Source organism: Papilio polytes, unplaced genomic scaffold (genome assembly GCF_000836215.1).
Source record: "Papilio polytes unplaced genomic scaffold, Ppol_1.0 DF823510.1, whole genome shotgun sequence".
NCBI classification, from domain to species: Eukaryota; Metazoa; Arthropoda; class Insecta; order Lepidoptera; family Papilionidae; genus Papilio; species Papilio polytes.
The window spans coordinates 983,986-1,008,261 of NW_013525694.1; the positions used below are offsets into that span (position 1 = coordinate 983,986).

General features: G+C 32.0%; 1 protein-coding gene across 2 annotated transcripts; it reads right to left on the reverse strand.

The window, feature by feature from the left end:
* Nucleotides 1-1,276: 1,276 nt before the first annotated feature.
* On the reverse strand, nt 1,277-23,297 carry LOC106104680 (collagen alpha-1(XV) chain). 2 transcript variants are annotated; one of them, XM_013284807.1, is made up of 27 exons: nt 23,110-23,297; nt 12,711-12,763; nt 11,384-11,919; nt 9,231-9,293; nt 8,485-8,505; nt 7,124-7,157; nt 6,934-7,046; nt 6,696-6,794; nt 6,436-6,558; nt 5,968-6,162; nt 5,713-5,853; nt 5,310-5,427; nt 5,006-5,086; nt 4,872-4,924; nt 4,607-4,786; nt 4,405-4,539; nt 4,245-4,328; nt 3,821-4,082; nt 3,668-3,744; nt 3,490-3,582; nt 3,370-3,411; nt 3,099-3,143; nt 2,664-2,812; nt 2,296-2,472; nt 2,083-2,226; nt 1,767-1,841; nt 1,277-1,360 (listed from the first exon to the last, which is right to left on the reverse strand). In XM_013284807.1, the coding sequence occupies exons 1-27, from the start codon at nt 23,121-23,123 to the stop codon at nt 1,306-1,308; spliced, it is 3,162 nt and encodes a 1,053-aa protein (XP_013140261.1). In that variant the 5' UTR covers nt 23,124-23,297; the 3' UTR covers nt 1,277-1,305. The 2 variants fall into 2 exon arrangements, with proteins under 2 accessions (XP_013140261.1, XP_013140262.1); XM_013284808.1 differs by lacking the exon at nt 8,485-8,505.
* Between the last annotated feature and the right edge of the window lie 979 nt (nt 23,298-24,276).

Below are 24,276 nucleotides of genomic sequence, written 5' to 3' on the forward strand. Positions count from 1 at the left end.
ATGGGTTGCTTATCCTTGATTGACGGTGAAGGAGACCCACATAAAACATTTCCCCTTCCTTTCGTCTCCTCCATTGTCAAATTCAATTTTCATACCCATCTTTTCCTTTGAAGAAAAGGAAAGGGAAAGTGACTAAAATTACTACTATGTACTTCTGCACTGATGTGTATTTGTTTTTACCAACTGGCATGGCATATCTAGCTGCGTTATTGGGATGTCGTCTCAACGCTTCGCTCAACTTCCTTCCCCATTCCATTCACTCCCTCTATCTTAAGGGACGAACAAATAGTGAAGTAATGAGTCACAATATTTATAGAGCCAAGTGTATCCTTGAAAATTAGCTATTCTTTTGTTTTACTTGTAATAGTAAGATTTATTATGAAAGTTTTAAAACATTTTGATCGTAAAATATACATTACCATATTCAGTATCATTGTACATGAAACCACAAATAAGTAATAACTTTTACTTGTTTAAGTCGTAAAAACTTGAATCTTGGCTAGACGTAGTTACTCGTAACTTAAGGGTTTGGAAAATAAAAGTGATAATACTTGTAAATTACACTTTTATTGACTTTTCTTATTTTAAAATAAAAAATATTACTATGGCACATAAAAAAATAAAAAATGTCATCTTAATAATACTTAATAATTATACAAAATGTTTAAAATTAGCATTAATATCTTAAATAAATGCACACATTTATTTACCGTATTTAAGTTATGTCTATTACAATATAGTAAATAATAAAGCAATCTGAAACTAAGCGGTAAATATGAACTTCTTGAATCATAACATATTGATAAAGTTTATAGTTTTTTTGATTATTCCAACTGAAGCATCTAAGGCAGTGATTCTCAACCACAGTGCCGCGGCACTTTTATGTGCCGCCAAATTTCAAAAGTGTGCCGCTAAATTTTGCATATTTTTATCATAAACTATTTATGCAGTGTGTTGTCGTTAGTAAAATATTTTTATCTTTTTCTTTGTGTGCCGCCAAATTTTGAAATCGCTAAATATGTGCCGCAACAAAAAATAAAGGTTGAGAATCACTGATCTCAGATTACATTATTACCTTAGGTATTTTGTTTTAAAACACATTTACTTAATAATTAATAGTAAAATAAATAAACATTACACGGGCTAAATGACTCGTTCTCTATTCTTAGATGTTTTTACTAAAATACTAGAGACGCCGTTCATAATCATACTTGTTAAATTCCGAGGCTTATATATAACACCACACTTTAAATAACATCACATGCTTTACTTTTTAATTAAGTCCAATACTCAAAAATCATTTATTTAAATATCAGATTGACTATCTAGTAATCTTTCATAAGCAAGACGTCGTCTTGATCTGAAACAATACAATAATAGTGAAACATTTCAATAGGAAGAAAAACTCTAAGTGACAGAGGCAAATGTACTAAAACATTTTAAATCTGGTGGACGAAAACTCTTGGTCACCTTATGTATCCTTAGTTGTTGCTCGCGACTTTCTGCGTAGAATTAAATTAAAGAAACATAGAAGATAGATAGATAGATAGAAGATACTGAGTATTAATGCATCTTTTTTACGTTAAAATAAATTTAAAATTTATTCAGTAGTTATTCAGTTATTACAATACATACAAAGGTACAAATCAAAACTTTATTTTTATATTATTAGTGTCGATTTAGATGAATTTCTTAATTAACAATATTTTGACTTATACAAATGTTTCGGCTGTAGAAACTCATATTTAGTATTCATGTTTACTTACATATGCCTCTGACGTCTCACAACGTTAGGTCGTACTTCGACACATAATACGATAAGTTTCTTATCGCATGTGTACCTAAAAACATAATTATTCAATTATAGACACCAAACTTAATTTATAGAATTCTACGGCATTTCAGATACTATCTCTCCTATTTTCTTACATATAATAAAGTTTTTTTTTTTAATTTTTAACCAAGTAATGTATTAAAGCAATGAAGAAGTGGTTCAAAATTATTTATTTTTGCTTGTTTATTAAGTATATATCCTTTGAATATGATTCCAAAGCTTTACCTATTATCAAAAATGTCACTTACTTTTCATGTATTGCTAGTTTATTGTCATTTATTTTAGCAGCACTACCGAAATATTTAGGACTATCTGTTTGCCATTCACGACAAAAATATTTCGGCGATCGGACTCCGAGTGACGTTCCTCCATGCCATGCAGCTTTGATAGCCCTGAGAATATAACTAATTATTATATCAAAATTACATTTAACGTTTCACATGAAATTGGTTAAAACTCACCAAGTAGGATCAATGAGTACATTTTTTCCGCTAAAACTGTAAATATCCGATTTAAAAGCAACAGTTCCGGAGTCGTTGAACATATCGATCCACGAATCGAAAAGGAGTTGCTGATGAATATTAAAAACTGCTACATCTTTGTCTGCAGTCTTGAGAATAGACTTCAAATCTTCCACCCTGCGAAAGGAAATTTACAAAGGAATATACATTTTATACAGTTTCACGATGATATTATAGATCATTAAAATTATAGAGACAAATTCTAGAAGGTTTATTTCGATTTAACTCTTAACTCGTGGAATTTGTCCCCATTATCGAATTTTTCATTTGATAATGGGGACAAATAAACAGAGAAAATAATTACTTACTTGTTTGCAAGAAAAGCAGCAAATGTTCCTGTAAATCCAGCTTTCCTTGATTGAATGTGACATTCCTGATCAACGGTCTTTCGGCCTGTTCGATTTGTTCCTGTCTCCATGTTTCCTGCATAGGGCTCGTCAAGTGCTGCTAACCGAATCTAGAACAAATGTTCATATTTAAATAACACAAGCTTAGATTTAACACGACGTGTCTGATGAGAATACTGATCAATATGATGATCATGATGATGGACCAGGCTTTACTGGTCAGGAAGTAAGGGTAGATGTTATTTACGCAATGTAAATAATTGTGCCTTATCGTGACAAGCAATAAGACAACAGCTGAAGTAAAACAGTACTTTACTAATCAATAAATCAGGATATTAAAGAAATCGTCAGCGAAACTAATGTGTTATTGAATAAAACTAAGTAACTATCACTTACGAAGTTTTTTCTTCGCCTTTCATTATGATTTGTACGCAAAGAGGCCTGTAAACAAATATGATCATTAACATCAGACAGTTACCTTAAACTAACAAACAAGCTTAACAAAGTAATAACATAAAAAAAACAATAAAAACACTTGATTTTCTGAATTTAGTACTATGTAAATTATGACTACGATATATTTAGTGGATGTAGTTAAGCAAAAAGATATATGTAGTAGCGTTAGTCTTTAATTCGATTATAATTTTATAACAGCATAGATACTTACTACTTTTGATTTAGGTATTCTCTCTTGGTATAACGAACCCATCTGTAAGTTAGGTAAATTTGGATAAAAAAGAAGTTTCTTGCAATATTTTATAAATATGGAACAGTAAAATTACCATACCACTACATACTGCCAGCCACGTTCAACTCTTAACAATAATACTCTTTCTTCCAAAACATAAGCGAGAGTCCCCACCGGTGTTGACCTAGTTCTCTATAAGGGATTAGAAATTAACATGAATTGAAAATACATCAAGTTTACAATTCCTCAAGCAATCTCGAAAATAAAATTTACTTACTCTTTTTAATCCCTTTGATGTTTTGTAAATGATTGTTTCCATTTTATGAAAAACTTCATCATCATCTGCATTATTTACTATAAAAAAGATTTATTTGTAAAATAAATTGTTAAGAGTAAAATACATATTTAGGTTTTTGAAAAACTCATTTACCTGGGTAATCACTAAAGCTATACAAAGTCTTCGCAGATACAATTCCGCCAGGCTCGCCTTTGGGGCCAGTCACGGATATACCGGGTGAACCGGGCGAACCGGGTGTACCCGGAGGACCCGGTGGACCCGGGGACCCTGGTGGACCGGGTGGTCCTGGCACAGGTACACTATCTTCAGTCTTCTGACATATACCGGGAGGGCCAATTTTTCCGGGCTCTCCTGTAGGTCCTAGCGGACCTCGATCTCCTTTTTCACCTTTAAGCTAACGTACGAAATAGATATTAATCAATCGTTAACTAAATCTAATTCACGTTGAAAATGATGCTATGAAAATGGAATTATCATAATGCAATAGTAGCAAAAGCAAATCATTTTTACCTGATATACAGCAAATAATAAACAAAATATTCAATACCTATAGTACCTTTTCCAGGTTAATCTCTGGTATTTCGCCTCTATCACCCTTTTCACCTCTTATTCCCGCTGCTCCCGTATTGCCTTTAGGACCCTTTAAATCAAAAAGCTTATAAAGATGCTAATAAGGTTATACTAATAATTTTCATTTCTGAATGTGCTTTGCTTACCATTGGTCCAGGAGCACCTGAATCACCTTTCGAACCTTTATGACCAATTGGACCCACTGAGCCCTTTGCCCCGTTATGTCCTGCATATCCACGAGATCCAGGCTTGCCTGTTTGGCCACGATCTCCTTTAGGACCCTAAAAATCTCAATAATATAAATCACAATTGAAATCTGTAGCTTAAACTATAAAATTAGTGAGTTACCTTCAAACGGCTCAGAGCAGACATTGATACTACCCCCGGTGGGCCAGTTCCTCCTTTCTCGCCTTTAATTCCTTTCGGTCCAGTCGATCCTGTATCACCTTTTTCTCCTGGATCACCACGACGACCGGTTGCTCCAGGAATACCGGCAGTACCATTAAGTCCTTTATCACCTTTATTGCCCTTAAAACAACGTAATATTTCTATAAATTTGAATATTTTCGCACGAAATTAAGTATTCTATCAATATTATTGATAGTAATTTTACCTTAATTCCCGGCTCTCCTTTAAAACCCCTTAATTTTTCCACTATCATATATTCTACAAAATAAGGATTATTAATGATTATTTATTAAACTAACGAATTTTTACACTGCATATGTGTAAATTATAATTACTTACGTTCATCAGGGTCCATGTCGTCATCCAATATAGAAGACAGCTTAGCTGGTAATCCCGGAGCACCAGTTTCACCTTTGTCACCTGCGTATGAATAAAATGTTAATAACATTACATGTAAATAAATTTTGATTATTATTTTACGACATGAAAATTTATTACCTAACATATAAGATATTTATAGCGCATGTTATTAGTAGAAGTTGTGCAGTCACGTGAACTATGTGAATTTAATTTTCTTAGTAAACTTTTTATAACTATTCATTGCTGGAATGTAAATAACATTTATAATATTGTACATACATACCTTTGGTACCATTCACACCATGTTTACCATGTGTACCAGGTATCCCAGGCATTCCATTTAAACCTGGGTTACCGACTTCCCCCTTTTCACCATGTTTTCCTTGGGGGCCTGTATGTCCCTGTAAACAATTGTTGTTTATAGTAAAAAAATATTAATACGGGAATCAGAATTGTATGGATTATGCAATAAGTGAATGACTGATTAGATAAAGCATTCGGATGATTTACGACATCCAAAGAAACAAAAAAACATTGAATGTTTGAATAAAAGGAGGATTTAAATACAATATTTAAGACTAAAGATCGGCAAATCTGTCATAATACAAGAACCCATCAATGAAGTCCATATTAAAACTAAGCTAAACTGGTACGGTATTATAATTTTATAACATATAATTTCGTACCAAATCACCTGGCAAGCCACGTTCGCCGATTACACCTTTTTCACCTTTCTCTCCTTTATCACCACGAGGTCCTGGAGGTCCCACAGGTCCAACATCTCCTTTGTCCCCAGGTATTGGAAATTTTTCAGGCTCCTCTATCCGCTTTAAAAAAATTGTCAAATTGTTAGAAAGTATATTGCATTGAATATGTTATATAAAAAATTCACAATTTCTTTAGCTACGTCAACTTACGTCAATTTGAATCAAACTAATTACCTCACATGCCGGTCCAGGTGGTCCAGGGTGACCAGTCTCCCCTCTTGGTCCCGGTGGGCCTATTGGACCGTCTCGTCCTGGTTCACCTTTTAATCCATCTTGACCATCTCTTCCTGGTATGCCATCGTCTCCTTTGTCACCTCTTTCACCAGTAAAGCCAATCGGACCTCTTTCACCTTGTTTTCCAGGTGCTCCCTTAAATAAATACCTTCATCAATATTGTTTCTTTGATGTTTGTTTTATGAAATCGTTCAATATTGTTGAATTGTCATAAGCTGTGAACTAAGACAACCAATAATCATGTCGTAAGTATACTTCCAGCGTATTATTTTCCGCCTTTTATCTACGTATTTTACCGATAAGGTTTTTATTTTTCAATACTTCAAAACACAAATAAAACTTATTTTAAAAATGCTTAAACTGAGTTGTTAAATAAAATTTATCAATTAGATCAAAAGTGTTACTCACTGTTTCACCAGTTGCTCCAGTGTCGCCGTCTTCTCCTCTGTATCCTGGTTCACCTCGTGGTCCTTTCAGTTCAGGCAATTTCTTTATAAGACTCGATACAACTGATTCTGAACAATGACATTCCTGTAATATATTTACTATTCATATACATAAGCATACACAACATTAACAAATAAGTAAGCGTGCAAGCAATAACATAGGTTTATGTAGCTTATTGCTTACTAATCTTTAACATACACGGGATGTATTAAAAAACTTACTCCTTCTTCTCCTCTAGGGCCTTCTTTACCTATTGGTCCTTGGGGTCCTATGGGTCCTTGAGGTCCTTGAGGACCGGTTATAGAAAGTCCTGTGCTTCCCTGTAATGTTAAACTAAAATTACTTTAATAAAAACAAATTACCTAAAAGGTAAATTAACTTAAACTGAAATATCATAACAGGGCATAAATAGCGCAAAATTAAATTAAATTAATTTACATATCAATAACATTTTCATACCTTGTCTCCTTTTTCCCCTTTCATTCCTACTTCTCCCCTTTCTCCTCTAACCCCTATATCCCCCTTTTCACCTTTATCCCCTTTCATATTAACTGCAACATTTTCCTCTCCATCTGAATAATAAAAGGAATAATCAGTAATTTCAATCTTTTTTCAAGAATTATTAGTAGCATATTTTTCATTAACTTACCATCTGTGGTATGATTTTCAAAGTAGTCTTTGAACTGTAAAAAAAAATCAAATTAAACCAAAAAAATCAAAGTTAACATTACATCACCAAATAAGGTTATTTACAAAGAATTCATTAAAAGACTGCAAAGTAACCATTTCTACAGTTTTGTAAGTACTATTTTTTACAAAATATGAATATGACTAGCAACCAGCCCCGGCTTCGCTTCGTAAGCTGACCTTTTTTCTGTCATACATAGGTACCCTTCCCGATGTTCAGTCTGTTATTTAAAACCTTATGAAACGAATGCGCCCGGCCCGCCAGAACATTTTAGCTAAAGAAAGTGACTTTGTGAAGTTTGTTTTATAAAATTCACAGATGCAACTTGAATAAAAACCACCTTCATGCACCACAATTACATGTCACTGCATGCAATCATTTGCACCAACAAAACCTACATCGCCCTCGATACGAGGTTATGTTCTAGATCGTAGCCTTTCTGATTTGATCTTTATGTCATGAGAGCCAGTTACTGGAATAATTTAGTAGATATTTAGTAGCCTATGTAATTTTCTATATTACGTTCTGCATCACTTTTCGTTCCCTCTGTTAGGCTCTTATGTTCTGCTTTGCCACGAAACGGATTAAAATACGGTTTTAATATAATGTCGGTAATTTAACATATTTCGATGAGTTTATGGTTTGTTTCATTATGATGAAAGGTCAGTAAACGTTAATAAAAAAATATTTTGCTTTTTTTGGCTTACATAGTCTAGTTTAACTGTAGATCTCAAAAGGTGATACGTAAAAGTCAGTAGTGGATAGATGGATGTTTATTATAAGATATCTTCAAACCGGCTGAACGGATCTCGGTGAAATTTGGCATACCAAACCATAAATTACCCGAAATGTGTTACATTACCGACATTATATTAAAAACCGTATTTTAATCCATTTCGTGGCATAGCAGAACATAGGAGCCCAACAGAGGAAACGAATAGTGACTTTGTGATTTATATGATATAATAATGATTAAAAAATAGCCAGACTGCAGTTTGGAAGACAAATTTAATTACTTATTTTAATGTAGAAATAGTATTACCAGGATTAAAAAGGAAATTACGTTTGAACTAGAGACCATCTACATAAATATAAAGCCAGATAAATATAAGTGGGTATATCATTGTTTAAAGTACATATTTATTAAAAAATGTACATAATAATTAGTTTACATAGGAAATGGTTAATTACATACGTGCCTGCAAGATATATAGGTATATAAAAGTTAACATATATAAATACCAATAGGTTTTAATATCTTAATATTTATCTACATAATAAGGCAATGCATGACATTGATATAATTTGAAATCTTGACTTACACTCGGGGGAATATACATTTCCTGAAATAAAATTTTGATGATCAAAATCTGTTTATTTATATGCCAATTTATTTAAAAAAACAAATATATACAATTACTCAAAATTATTAAAATAATCTAAAATGATAATAAGAAAAAATCACGAGCACTTTGAACACCATCTTGCAGAAATACTTACCTTATATTTCCTATTATCTAAATTGGATACCTGATATAACCACGTAAGAGCTTGATATAAGCAAGCTGTACAATGTTACGTACATTTTAGAACAATAACAATTTTAGAAATGTTAGCTTTCATATTTGTCTTAGTATATTTTTGATAGACCTTACCTATCATATCTATAAAGTTTTTTTACGCACTTTACGTCTAAACATAGTAAAAAGATAGTCTTACTACTAATACATCAAAGTAAAACAAACCAGATTGTAAAATGTCGGATGTTATATAACTTTAAACTGTCGTGGTTTTTACAAATATAATGTTCGTAAGATACGGATTTCTTACCACAATTGGATTGTTTTAGCTCCCGATATTTCGGCATAGTTGCATGCGCCATATTCACGGGCTGACTATATTGAATATAGATTGAAACAATTCAATTGTGGTAAGAATCCCGTATCTTACGAACGTTTTGTCGAATGTTGTTGATTTTAGCGTAAATAACTTATGATGTTAGATTTTAAAAATCATTGTCACATCACTATTATTATCTTAATAGTATAAATATATGAAAATAACTTACGTCATTGCAAACACTCTCTATATTGTTCGTATCCGGGTATAAAATTATTTTGTCAATAGCCCCCTGAAAAATAAAATAATTTCAAATATCGCATTTGATTATTTTTTTAAATCTAATCATACTAATATTGTAAATGTGAAAGTTTAAATGAATGGATGGATGTTTGTTAGAGCTTGTAGCCTAAACAGAACGGATTTCGATGAAATTTGGCATAGAATTAGAGGATAATCTGGAAGGACACATAGGCTACTCAGTTTTGATTTTTTTTTAATTCCACGCGGACGGATGCGCGGGCGAAAGCTAGTAGTAAAATAATTAAACAATCAATTTATTTTTAACATACTGGAAACCGATAAAAATTTAATTCTAATCCGCTTATCGCACATTTGAAAATTATTAGCTAACGGTAAACTTTAAGGTAATCTTACTGGTTATCAGTAAAGTTTTGTCAAATGAAATTTATAGGCTAGAAATCTTTATCTATACTAATGTCAAAGAGAACAGAATTGTATTTTTGTATAAATTGTAATAACTCAAACACTAGTAGGCCGATTTCAAAAATTCTTGCACCATTAAAAAGCTATATCACTGAGTAACATAGACTATTTTTTTCCTAAGCAAAATCTAGTTACATATTTTACAAAACGTGACCATAAAGTTGGGTAAATAAGGAAAACTCCAGCTTCAAAGTCCTTAGAAACAGAAAATGGTACGTGCAGCAATGCATCTTTGTTATGCTAAGTTTAAGTTGCGTGAAGGCATCTTAATTGCACACTAAATTATTTCCAAAGCAAAGTCGTTTATTTTGTTTAAAAGTAATAATACATTTGTCAGAATAGTTTTGAATTTAACTTGAATCAATAATTTCAATTCGTGGTATGGGTTCTTAAGGAAGGGTCTTTCCAGCAAATGATAGAAAAATAACAGTAAATAGTTTCTGTTGAAGAACATTACAGAATTACTCCATAAAGAGTACTCTTAGTATCTGAAATACATACCTTCACTGTAAGATTATAATTGTTGTTCTAATTCGGAGCTTATAATATACGAAGACATTAAGTAAATTGAACCAAACACGAGCTAAATTGTATGAACAATAATTTAGAAACACGTGTTACATTCCAGTATGAAAACATAGCGGGGTGTTAGCTTAATGAACTCATAACGGCTGATTTAATATCGGGGTTAGAACGCATTAGCGTTTGTATGTTAGGTATGAAATGCTATTTAGCGGTCTTTACTTTGTTAGTCGACGATAACGACGTGATTCATAGCTTAGGTGGTAGCTAGTTTCTAGCGACTGTAACAATTAGCCTCTGATATTTATGTTTATGCTTATTCTAAATATATCTACAGATGTTTGTTATTGATCTAACTTTTTATCGAAGGTTAAGCTACAAGTGTCGTTTCATTTTTTTCTAGCTTGTATCTTAGAATGTACTCAAAGTCTATTATCAACCTATTCAATACATAAAGATAGCTATGATATAGATATATCAAAGCATTTATATGTGCGATATAATTAATATTTTTGTGTTACAATTGCGGTGCTTTTGTAACAGAAGTATCGCGTACAAAAAGATGTAAAATTGCAAACAAAACGTGAAAATCCTAATGAGGCCGCATGTGGAATTAACAAAGTTACTTTGGGAAATTAATACAAACCCGCTCGTGCCGTAGAATTTAATCTACTCGTGTTTAGCGAAATCCCTACTTGCGCGAGTCGCCTACTAATTCAGCCTTGCAGCGACAGCTAATTTCGAGCCGTTACTTGCACTCTTGTGCAATACAAGAAGGAGTTTGTTGGAAAGTATTCTGAAGGTAAAATGAAAATAATTTGAACAAATTTTATTGTGTAACAATAAAAGATCTATCAGGAGTCGTTTGATAACACTTGAAGGATTTTTTTTAACTTACTGAAAAGTGTTAAAAAAGTTATTGTGTGCCCTGGTAATAAAAATCTTGAACACTACCAGCTTAAAACAGATGTAGGTTGCATAAAGGTTTAAAAAAATATGTTGTGTTTGTAGGTGCCCTTATTTGTACAGTTCATCAATTTTGTTTTGTCTTTGATTATTATTGTTTTTCTTTCTGACTGTAAATATTAGTATGTTCATGCTTTAGACATAATTATTATAATACATGTCACTTACTCTGAATGGATTGCTATCCTCAACTCCGGACTGTGCAATATAAATCCAATCGTCACTCGAAAAATAAACATCATCCATTTTTTCTTTTGGTTCCAATGATTTAGTCGGTAAACATTTGGTATAAATTGTTATTGTTTTATCAAAGACTATGTAAATATCCACCCAGTTTATACTCAAGTCTTCATATACGTCGAAATTAACGTTTTCTTTAAGTCCAACGCCATCCACATTCACTTCATAAATATCGGTAGTTTGTGGTGTAATACACAAACTTAGCTTTATCACATTTTCTAAATTTTTTATAGCGAACACGCATGAAAAATCATTTACATCGAATTTAACCCTAACATTTAAAATGAAAGGACTAGAAAGCTTGAGGTTATTTAATGTTGTATTGCTGATAGGAGACAGGACTCTGCTTTCGTTGTCAAATTTGAATGCGGTGTTGCCGCCTGGTCCATCTACAAAGCTTATTCTCTCTGAATCCGTAGTATACTTTTCATATACTTTAATAACATCTTGAAGAATGTTGTATTCTGCAAAAAAACAATTACTTTACATTGTATTTCTTTTTTTGGAAATTAATCTTTGCAAAACTGATTTAATTCTCTGTCAGTCTTACTAGTGTGTGTTACGTCTTCTGTTATTTTTAAAGTTGTTACTTTATTTTTTAAAACCGTAAATATCTTCATTAACACGAACCTCTTATCAATTGCCATTTGTCAAAGTGTAAGTAATAAATTCTGTGGTTTGTAACGGTATTACATTGCACATTCATCTACTTGTACAAGTTACTTGACTAACTAACCTCATTTTTATGATTAATTAACGATGAGAAACAATATTTACACTATCAAAATACTTCTATAAAACACTATTTCCCTTTAATTTTCATTGAAAAAACAGACAACATTGTTGCAATACAAATGTCACGGCACTTGTATAGAACTGTTTTTAAAATACTGAACAAAGCAAACTAAAGGCAGCATTGTGAGGCACACTAACAGCTGCTTCCACTAATCTTGATTGAAGCTTAATGGCAGAGGTCACGGTAGCTTTTTACATGCAAGTCAGCAACAAAAAATAAGTTGTAACCAACAAAGAAGGCTGTAATTTGATCAGCCATTTCTCTGGCTGAATTTAGCAATTTAAAATTCAAATCACAACAAATTTAGTTATTTTGCATGACTGAAGCAGTTGCCTTCTGTTGGAAATAAAGGAAATTTCTTTTATATTGCCTTTTAGAGTAAGTTACGTTGCCTGTTACAAAAATTTTGATAAATTATGTTAAATTAAATAAGAATGTAGCTGAAATAATGTGTGTTACCAGATAATAATTCGGCTTCTAATCTCTTGATGAGCAGAAACACGACAATGTAACTGAAACAAAAGAATACATTAAATAACTTAAAAAAATTATGAAATAGTAAGTAAGTAGTTACTAAATAAATTCTCCAAATACTGTTTAATTCTAACAAAATCTTTACAATTAATCCTTTATAGTAAAGTTAAGTTAGTTAGAGGCAATATAACTGGAGGCATGCGATTTAACGTAACACTCCCAGCGGCGTTTCGAGCCGGAGCGCTCTTGTACGAGCACAACTGCTAATTTTGAAAGTGTAACGATTTGTTAAACGGCCCATAAGGATGCCTACAAACGCTTTTCGTTACAATACAATTTGTATTCAAAACTTTAGTACCGAAACATTTTTTAGTTACAACTTTTTGAATTTAGAGAAAAGGCGTCATTTTAATTTAGGATTGTTAATTTTTGACAACGCCTATTTGACGTTTTACTTAATTTTGATCACTTTATTTGTGGGCGACGGTTAGTTATATTATAATTCAATACAATAACGGGCGAATACTGAAATTAGTCATAAACAATTCGCTTCCTAAGTGCCTTATATAATCTGGTAGACGTCAAAATGTTAATGGAATGTTCCATCTATAAATGGCGTTTCAAAATTCGGCCGTACGTGTGGTATGATAAAAATAGTTAAGGAAAGGAAACAAAAATATATAACGTCAAGCAAATTTATCTATCACAGTGTTACTAAACGTAAAGCAATTCATGGAGTTTCATAGAAATCAGTATAAAAAGCTCATAAAACTAGTAGTAATTAAATGTGGCATCATAAAGTTTAATTTTGTCTTTGACTGTAGCTTGTGTCATCCATATTGTCTCAAAATAGTTTGCAATAGCCAACATTCAGGGAATACTTAGATTGTTTAATTTACTGCACAGATTTATAGAAACAATCTCACGGAACGCTACATTTCATAACTAATCATTCGTATTATTTAGGCGTTTGTAATTAGGTTTGTAGTTCAGATGTCTCTAAATGTAGTCCAGGAAGCGTGGAGCAGCTGCATTGGACAATTTTATTCTGCATTTGCCTAACAGTTATTAATAAATACAAGAGTAACACGGTAAGATGAGTTTAGAACAGTACACGAATAGAAATTACACGCGCTGTGATAATAAAACATTGGGATCATATTTGAAAAGAAAAAAATGTTACAGCTATCATACTAACATTACGAATATATATATTCGAAAGTTTAGATGGATGTTTGTTAGAGTTTGTAGCCTAAACGGCTGAACAGATTTCTATGAAATTTGGTAGTAGATATAGAGGACATTCTGGAAGAACACATAGGATACTTTTGTTTTTCTTTTAATTCCACGCGGACGAAGTCGCGGGCGAATGCTAGTATTTTTATAACTGTTGAATGGGCTGCGAAACAATCGACAATCGCACTACGGTTGTGCGATTGTTTAGTCAAGATATTGAATATCGTTAGTTCCAAGTTCATGACTGCGCAGATCTTTGGAGGTTGGCCAAGTTTTGATGACAGTATAAAATTCACTATAAGATATTTTTGAAAAACCATTAAAGCGTTTCGCAGAATTTTTTAGCAATGATACAACTTGTAATATATAGGTAAAAATAAAAAAAATGTTTTTAACTTTTAAAATTACTAGCTTTTGCCCTCGACGCCGTCCGCGTGGATATATAATAAAAAAAATCAAAAGTAAGTAGCCTATATGTTCTTCCACTCTCTACATTTATGCGAAAGTTCATTCAGCTGTTTAGGCTACAAAGTCTAACAAACATCTATCCATCCATCTAAACTTTCGCATTTATCTTACTAATATTATAAATGCGAAAGTTTAGATAGATGGATGGATGGATGGATGGATGGATGGATGGATGGATGGATGGATGAATGGATGGATGGATGGATGGATGGATGGATGGATGGATGGATGGATGTTTGTTAGCGTTTGTAGCCTGAACGGCTGAACGGATCTCTATTAAATTTGGCACAGGTTTAGAGCATAGCCTGGGAGAACACATAGGCTACTTTTTATCCCGGTAATAGTTACGGTTCCCGTGGGATTCATTAATTTAGATTTTTAATGTTTACTCGATCATTCTGCAACGGTTCAACATATCTTATTGAAATTTGGCACAAATATAAAACAAAGTCTGGAGTACACATGGGATAAGATTCATCCCCGAGAAATGTCCGGTTCCCGAGGGATACGTAACTTTTTGTAATTCATATAGTTTATATGTTTTCTAATACTACGCGGACGAAGTCGCGGGTAATAGCTCGTAACATTATAAAGTATGAAGTATAACTAGTATGATTAGATTAAAGATAATTAAATTGTTGAATTGGGAGGAAGTTAAAGTGAATATTTAGTTAGTATAACATTTTGAAACAAGCAATTCAAATCCATATTAAAAAGGAAGTTAATACCTTTCCAGTAATTATATATAATTTCAATCATCCAATAGATTAGGGCCAACAAACTAATGACGACCTCGATTCTAACAATTTCCCATGTTATCACACTGAGCAAGTAGAGACTGAACTTTCACTTGCATTTGTGGGGCAGATGTTTAGCGTAGTTAAATTTCTGGAAATCTACGTGAGGTCGGCGTCATCACTTACGTCACACGCCCGTGGTTGACATTGAGGCAAAGTTAACTGTACACTTGGTACGTACTTATTGCTTTAACTTATGGGCTATTTTAGCGTAACTTAGGTGATCGGATATTTTGTTTTATAAATGACACATTGCAAGATTGATGGACTTGCCCATGAATGAAGTGAGCAAATAGATCGTTCGGATTTAGCTGGAAGATAAATCTTTCGGATAGGTTGGACGCTGGCGCCATAATATATTACGGATAGAATTTTAATATGTGTATACTTAAAAATACAGAAGTCAAAATTCTTGTGATAATTTTATTGTGAAATTCTAAAAAAAGTTAAATAAAAATAGGAATTTCATGTTTTATTGACAACACGTAATAAAATATGGAAATTCTGTTGGTAGCTACTTTATCTAGAATTATTTATCTTACAGGTTTTGTACGTCATTGGTCATTTTGAATATCTTTTAACGTAAAACCACAGAAGTTATCTGCTCATCACAATATCATCAACTCTTTCTTAAAACTATTGTATAAAAATGTATAATGTATTTTGCATACATTGGCTCATATTGTTATTGAGTAATCCAATTTCCTAACATACAAACATAAGGTTATTGCAATGTTGTTTCTAGTAATCAATTTATTGCGACATCAAAATTCATCATAGAACCAACACGAAAATTACTTAACACTATGGTACTATCGAGAATGTTCACAGTATTGTGCTAAATTGTCACCATAATTCAACGGCCGATATCACTGATCTGTATAAATGGATGGGTCTGGAAACGTTAATTCTATCTCAAATATTAGTACCAATTCTCGCCACCTATTAACCAAGTAATGCGACGTTCAGTGCCAAGATGGAAACAATGAAATAGGCACAAAATACCACGTCTTATGACCCTTTATTTTTAGGAGTTTGTACATAAAAAAATACTAAGTAGCCCTTTCAGACTGTTCTACTTCTGTGCTAATTTTCACCGTGATCCGCCGTCGTCTGGTCTCCAGAATATAATCTTTTATCCAAACAATCGCATTTATAATATAAAATTAAGATAGATTTAGGGCCTCTCCCACCACTGGCTGACAGAAGCTTAGTCAGCTTAAAAATGACGTCACTGACAGATAAAGGAACAACATCCGTTATTTTCATAACATATTTTACACGTTCGATTGTTTTACCAAATTACAATTGGTGGGATAGGCCCTAAATATGTTAAATGATATTTTTAAGCAAATAAATAATTATATACAAGGATCGATCAATACACATAATGCTTTAAAAAAACATGTAGTTCATCTATTTGTTAAGAACTAAGTAACGCGTTAGTTACGTAAACCGGCTTATCTCGATTAGACGTGATATTTAACAGACAGCCCCTCCATGATTACTTTGGTTAATGAAATAACGTAGTATATAGGATAGATTTTATAAATGTCGGAAGACGCTTGTTTGAATTAAGACAGTTCAGGGCCTGTCCCACCAAAATCAGATATTTCCATTACATATTTCGCACGTTTGATTGTTATTAGATAATTTACAATTTGGTGGGACAGGCCCTAAGACTTATAACCAGATTTTATCAAAGTGTTAATGTCATCTATCAATTTTAAAATTCGGTAGTATAGTATTAGTTATATTGTAAACTATCCATAAATTGTAATATCACTAATAGACGATTAACTTTAATAGTAAAAGAGTATAGAAATAAATTACATTACAATTTATCTAGTATTATAATGAAATATAAAATCAATTGTTGCGAACGAGGTTTTTCTGAACTTATAAACGAACCTTTAGAGCGTCCGCACACCTGAAACTAAACTATCGGACAACTGTTTAGTCTCGGTTTGATTCCTGAGTTTATCCATACCTCCGTAGGTGCGCACATTCATTATTCGATTTATCTCTCTCACTACTCGAACACTAGTTGATTATTAATTGTGCTAATTTACAGTTGAATGGGCTGAAACAATCGACAATCGCACAACAGTTTTGCTATAGTGTGACAAAGGTGTGCCCCCGCTCTTAAAATATTTGTTGAAATATTTTAGTCCTAAGGAATTAAAGTACCGCTCATTCATAACCATAAATACCTACATAACCGACAATGACGTGGCCGGCTTCCGTTATTATCTATAAATGCGTTCACATCCTAACTAATGTTATTTATATTATTTTCGTATGTTTGCAGCTATTTAATATGTCTTGGAATTAAAAAAAGGCAAACTACGTTTCAAAACTACGTAATTTGAGTCTTAACAAATTAAAACTATGGTTAACCTAATACAAATGAATCATTAGTTAACGATAAAATGAATGGGAACTTCAGAAACCCATCATAACACTTGGGACCTGTCCCACCACTGGCTGATAGAGGCTCAGATAGCTTAAAAATGACGTCACTGTGAGATAAGAGAACAAAATCCGATATTTCTATCACACATTTTACACGTTCGATTGTTATCAGACAATTTAAAATTTAGTAGGACAGGCCCTTTGTTGAATAAGCGCCATTATCTGATCGTAATATCGTATCCATCGTATAATTTATGCGACATCAATTTGTAAATCAATGCGAGCGAATCCGGAAAATAACATCTTGCTTTGTGTTGTATTATATTTAATTTAGTCATGTAACTCTGACATATGACTTGATAAGAGTTAATCAATCAGATTTAATTCTTTACAAGCTGTCGTCCACAAACTTCGTTATCGCAAATTTGGACCACCCGTACATTTTGATAGCGCGGAATTAATAAAAAAAGTAGCATATAATATTCCCGTCTATGTCAACTACCCTTCAGTGAAAGTCCGGTCGTAATCGACTCAGCAGTTTCGAAGCTTACCGGGAACAAACGCGGCGGACAGACAGACAGACAGACAGACATTATTTTTACATACGTTTTTTGTTATCAGCAACGCAAATACATCATCTTCCCGAAATCTGGATTTTTTTTCTTTTTATTTTACAAACAGACACTCCAAATTTATTATATGTATAGATTTATTATCTAAACATATGTGTTATGTTTATAATAATATCGGTAACCTCTTTGACACCCGTTTTGCTTAAAATATATCATATATTCGAATATTTCAGGGAGATTATTAATTTTGTGTAAAAATCAGATGTAAACGATACTTTCTGTTTATTTACGTGCTTTCAAAGTGATTTATGTTCTATAGTGTTTGAATATTAGAATATTTTTATTGTATTCTTATGATTTGTGACGATTTTTTTATACATTTTTATATTATGAGCGAGGAACGCATAAATAGGCAAAATACCATCTGCATTTGCGGAAGGCTATGAGCCACGGATTCTTCGCCTTTTAGGCGAATTCAGGTGACCACTTGCTCGTTTACCAACTAATAATAGTCACAAGCCATTGGAATACATGTTATCAATAAATTACTTACATTATAAATTCTAAACACGTTAACATCCGTTTATATTTACAAAAAGCTACAATTTGTTTAAAATCAGTTAATTAAAAAACTTCTAACGCTAGCAATAAATTATGTATATGAGTATAATAAAAGGTATTTGCCACAGAAAGCGAAAACCAGTTTAATTTTAAATTATTTTGAATCTAAATCGGCAATAACATAGAATTACATAATTATCATCGGAAAATAATATATGCAAAATTAGTATAAGATATACGTTTAAAAAAAAAAGAACAAACTATAATAATCTAACGCATGAAATATGAACCACTTAAAGAAAATAACAAAAAGCGCCTTTAAAATTACTCACTTTCTTCTATCTAAAATCATGAATGTAAAATATTTAAGAAAATAATAGCAAAGTTCGTAATTTCTTGCATAAAGTTTTTATCAATCATTACAATATTTTTCAATCATAATAACATCAAAGATCTCATTAACATCAATGTCCACAGAAACTTTAAATAAAAAGTTTAATAGTGGTAGATGCCAGCAACACGGCCATCTAGTCCGGTTCATTACAACCACACAGAAAGACGTGAAGTGGCAGCAATACCGCGTTTGTTCTGAGAAGTATGCGTGTTGGAGGCCTAATTTTGCCTATTCCCTGTCCCTAATTTTCTTATAAGACAGGGGTAGCAAATAAGAAGTACTTATCGCAGGTGTGTACGCATAGGAAGGGGAAATATCCTCTTTCTATGCGTCCACTTCTCTATCGATTCATAGTAACCAAACGCGATGCAAAGCTAAACGTCGACCTTTGCTGATGTCTATAGGTCGCTTCACTATTTCGGAGAATTAAGGCGGCCGCTTCCTCATTTTGTATCATGACATAAAAAAGTGCTACCGTTTCTTTATTTTCAAAATGTAATCCGAGTTCTCAAGTTGATTTAAAGGTCGAAATGTCAAAAAAACTAGTTTTAAATCAACAATAAATGATCGCCCATTATTTAGAGGAACATAACCTTAATTTTAAGCTTAAATTTAACCTTAGACCCGTAAGTATGACAGCCTTGGAATTTCAACGAAGAAAGGACATTTCTAATTTTACTAGTAAGTACATTTGTAACAAGTAATTGTAACTTAACACAATAAAGGTGCACGACGGATTAGAATAGCAGAAAATTAAAGTAGGCAACGCATCTGCTTTTACTAATGTCTATGACAGTCGTTGAAATTGAATTGTAAATAACAAAATAGATAAACTAGTTTTCCATTACATAGTTATTCTATAGACTTCCTGTCGTACCTTTCATGTGATGGGCTGCATAAGTTGAAACAAGAAATTCAGGAAACATAAATCATCGGGTAACATCTATGTGGTCGTATTATTTATAGAAGCGGCTTTCCTTTATTTAAACTTGTAGGAAAGGCACTTTTATCCCTTATGGAAAGTCATCTGATAGAAACCTTAAGCTCTAATACTATAATCTTTACATTAGTAGTATAATTGTATTTATGAAAAAAAAATGTAATTTAAAAAAAAGGAACTCACTAGTGTTACAAGGATTACGAACCAAAAAATAAAAATAAAAAAGGAAAGAAAAACAAACTGTGCAAAAAAAGAGTACGGAACAAGAGTCTGTAGAAGTTGTTAAAAATAAAAAAAAAATCTTTACATTACCAAAGCTTACTATTCTATACTAATATTATAAACAGCAAAATATCTGTAATTTTCTATGTATTGAAATAACTCAAAAACTACTGGTCCGTTTTCAAAAATCCTTTCACTGTTAAAAAGCTATATCAGTGAGTTACATATTTTTTTTTAATTTCACGCGTGCGAAGTGGCGAGCAACAGCTAGAAACTTAATATTATAAATGTGAATGTTAAGATGGATAAATGTTTGTTGTAACATATCTCCAGAATATATGCACAAATCTCGCTAAAATCTACCATAGAATTGAACGGAATTGAACCATAGAGGAACGCATAGTCTACTTGCTAAGGTTTTCTTAATTCCACGTGAACGAAACCTAAGTAAATTCAAAAGCAACTAGCACAAGTTAAATGAGAAATGAATTTAAGACAAACACAGCAACAGCAGATATCGTTATGGTAGATGACTTTTTAGTTAATACTTATCATGCAATTGATATTGTACTATAGAATATTTTAAAATTGTCCAACGATTCATTACTTTAGCTTTTCCGGGAAATTTCACTAACGCACAAAACAGGTTCCCATAAATGTTTCCTTTACTACAAATCTTTAGTTTTCTCAGCGATTAACATTGATATGAAACTAATCGTGTTAAAAGATTCTAGTTAAAACGATCTTATATCGTTATAATTGATCAGAATTCAATTTCATTCAAATTGATTTTAAAGATTTTTTTTAATACATTGTCGTTGATTATTTTCTAAAATTGCTAAGCACTTTTTGAGCAAAAATAATTAGCCAGGAGAATCGAAAATTAAAAATTTTAATGTTTAAAAAATTATAATTTATGTTGACATGAATAAACGGTTATTTGACCTTGTTTATAATACAAAGTAAAGCCGGTACGATTGAACAATTTAACTAAAGGGCATAGCGTTCGCGCCGATGGGCGGGAATCTTATATTGACGGTATGAATAAAACAACAGGTTTTAAAATAATGAAGATGTACATGTTCGTTTTTAAATGCAGTGGCCTAGTAACGGTATAAATTTTTTTACGTATCTGAAGGATACAATCCCAAATGTATCGTATCCTGCAATGTTTGTAATTAATTAGGACATTTTTACTGTAATACTATATAATTTTTACTATAAAATATAGTATATTCAAGCTAAAAGCTATAAAATTAAGGGCCTGTCTTACCAAATTGTAAATTGTCTGATAACAATGCAACGTGTAAAATAAATGATGAAAATACCATATTTTGTTCCCTTAACGGATAGTGACGTCATTTTTACTCTATCAGCCAGTGGTAGGACAGGCCCTGAGAGTTTTGTATTTTAAAATCTGACATGTTTTCACTGTCAAAAGTTTTTAAAGATGTAGTGTAGTATCATAAATAAATACGTAAATAAGTACACTACACAGACCTTAACCTAAGACAGCGATTGCAAATGTTTTCGTATACACGTGTTCCGTTATAAAAGCTTTGTATTATTTCTTAGTTTCGTCGTTGGTATCACTGCTAAATATAGCCTACCCACATTCCTGTTAAGTGTCCTAATGATGGGGAATGTGGTAACTTTCTTATTCATTATCCTCGCACGCTGATATAATAATTAGTAATATACTGCTGTGGCTTTCAAATGTTTTCAATACAAGTCATCACCACATAGATAGAGTATAACTATAAATAGAGATGAGTTTTTTTAATTCACTCGTTTATTATCTTGTTTGCATAATTAATAGGTTTTTACACGACAAAGATTATTACATACGTTTGTCTGACCATTTTATTATATTGTTATTAAGAAATGTTTATTTATAAAATGTTTATAAACATGTAAATAATGTTACTTATCTTTTTATACAGTACGTTTTGTATGTGAATATCTTTAAAAATAGCAGATTTAGAAATTTATAATCTGTTAATAAATGTTCACCAGCTTACTATACGTCCCACTGTATGGTTCAGAGTCTACCCTAAGGTGTGGTTATTGTCAACCACGCTGGCCCGTTGCGTGTTGACTTCACACATATCTTTGAATTTCTTTGCTACTATGTGCAGGTTGCATCACGATGTTTACCTTTACCGTAAGAACGTCGGGTAAATGTACGATTCGATTTTCTTTTTTTTACTAACTTTAAGGTTGATGTATGTAAGATTTCATTTGTAGCTTGTTTTTGTGGCAATAAATGTCCTATTTATTTATTATGTACGTATAGAATTCGAATATCTATCTATACATATAATAAAATTGGAGTGTCTGTTTGTAATATCAAAATAAAGATTTCGGGAAGATGTATTTGCGTTTCTGATAACGAAAACCGCATTTAATTTTTCTCTCTGTCCGCAAGTAGTTGCTCCGGGTGATCTCCGAAACGGCTGGGCCGATTTTGACCGGACTTTAACTGAAGGGTAGCTGACATAGACGGGCAAATTATAGCTTTTTATCTTAATATTGCGTGAACGAAGTCGCGGGCAACAGCTACTCATAAATAAATTTATACATGGCGGCTTTTAAACGTGCTTAATAATTAATTTTATAACAGTTACCCTTTGTTTATTGACCTACTAATGTTTAGTTTCAATTTTATGACACATTGTAAAAAATATAACATTTAATTCGATCAAAAGCAATTTTAATGTTATTCCATTATATTATAAAGCGTATAAAACTTATTTTAAATTAAAAAAAAACTACTTACAAAAAGAATTTCATTTTAAATTTTCTTATTTACTTCTTACTTGAAAACACTTTTAATTCACAATTATGAACTGAACATGTTTTTTGTCGTTTTTAATATATAAAAATCACTGTTTTCTTTCATTGGTATCCATGTTTTACGTTACGATGTGTTATTGTATGCGCACGAGTCGCAAACGACCGCACATATCCGCGTCTGCCCAATGACTAGAATATGTTCGCAAGAAAACCTCGCAAGCTTTTACGAGAGAAAGAGATGGTTGCTATTGTTTTTAACATCTATTATACTGTTTTATAATTAATAGTTACATTTTTAATTTAACACGTCTTTTTGTGTTTAAAATATCTTAACTCCTACTGAGTTTTATTTTTTACTAGTTTTCGCCCGTGACTCCGCCCGCGTGGAATTAAAAAACAACAAAAGTGAGTAGCATATGTGTTCTTCCAGATTATCCTCTACATCTGTACCAAATTTCACTAAAATTCGGTCAGCCGTTTAGGCTACAAACTCTAACAAACATCCATCCATCCATCTAAACTTTTACATTTATAATATTAGTTAGATTTTAAACATAGTCGAAATTAAAAAAAAAACAAGCAAATACATACTTTTCTCTTATTAAATAAACGTCTCATTAAACAAAGTTATAACAAAATTTATGCACCAAACGACAAAGATTATATTTATTTATGTTTATTAGTTTATTAACATATCTATTATAAAATATAATTACAATACAATGACTGTTTTTACCGATCCTTATATTCAGTGTTTACCAGCTGTCGCCCGCGACTACGTCCGCGTAGAAAAAAAAACAAAAGTAAATAGCCTATGTGTTCTTCCAGATATCTACTTCTATACCAAATTTCATCGAAATTCGTTCAACCGTTTTGGCTACAAACTCTAACATACATCCATCTATCCATCTTAACGTTCGCATTTATAATATTAGTATAATATAAATATTTTGAACATAAGGAAATCGTTTAAATTACTTATTTTATCAAAAGAAAATTAATTTATAGCTTGGTCCAAACTTCAAAAAACCCTCATCATCATCACCGTCGACAACAGTGTTCAAGATATGCCAATAAAAAATAAAATTATAGTCTAATTTATTCGGATAAATATCGGTATTTTTACTGAAAAATACTACAATTGATTGTT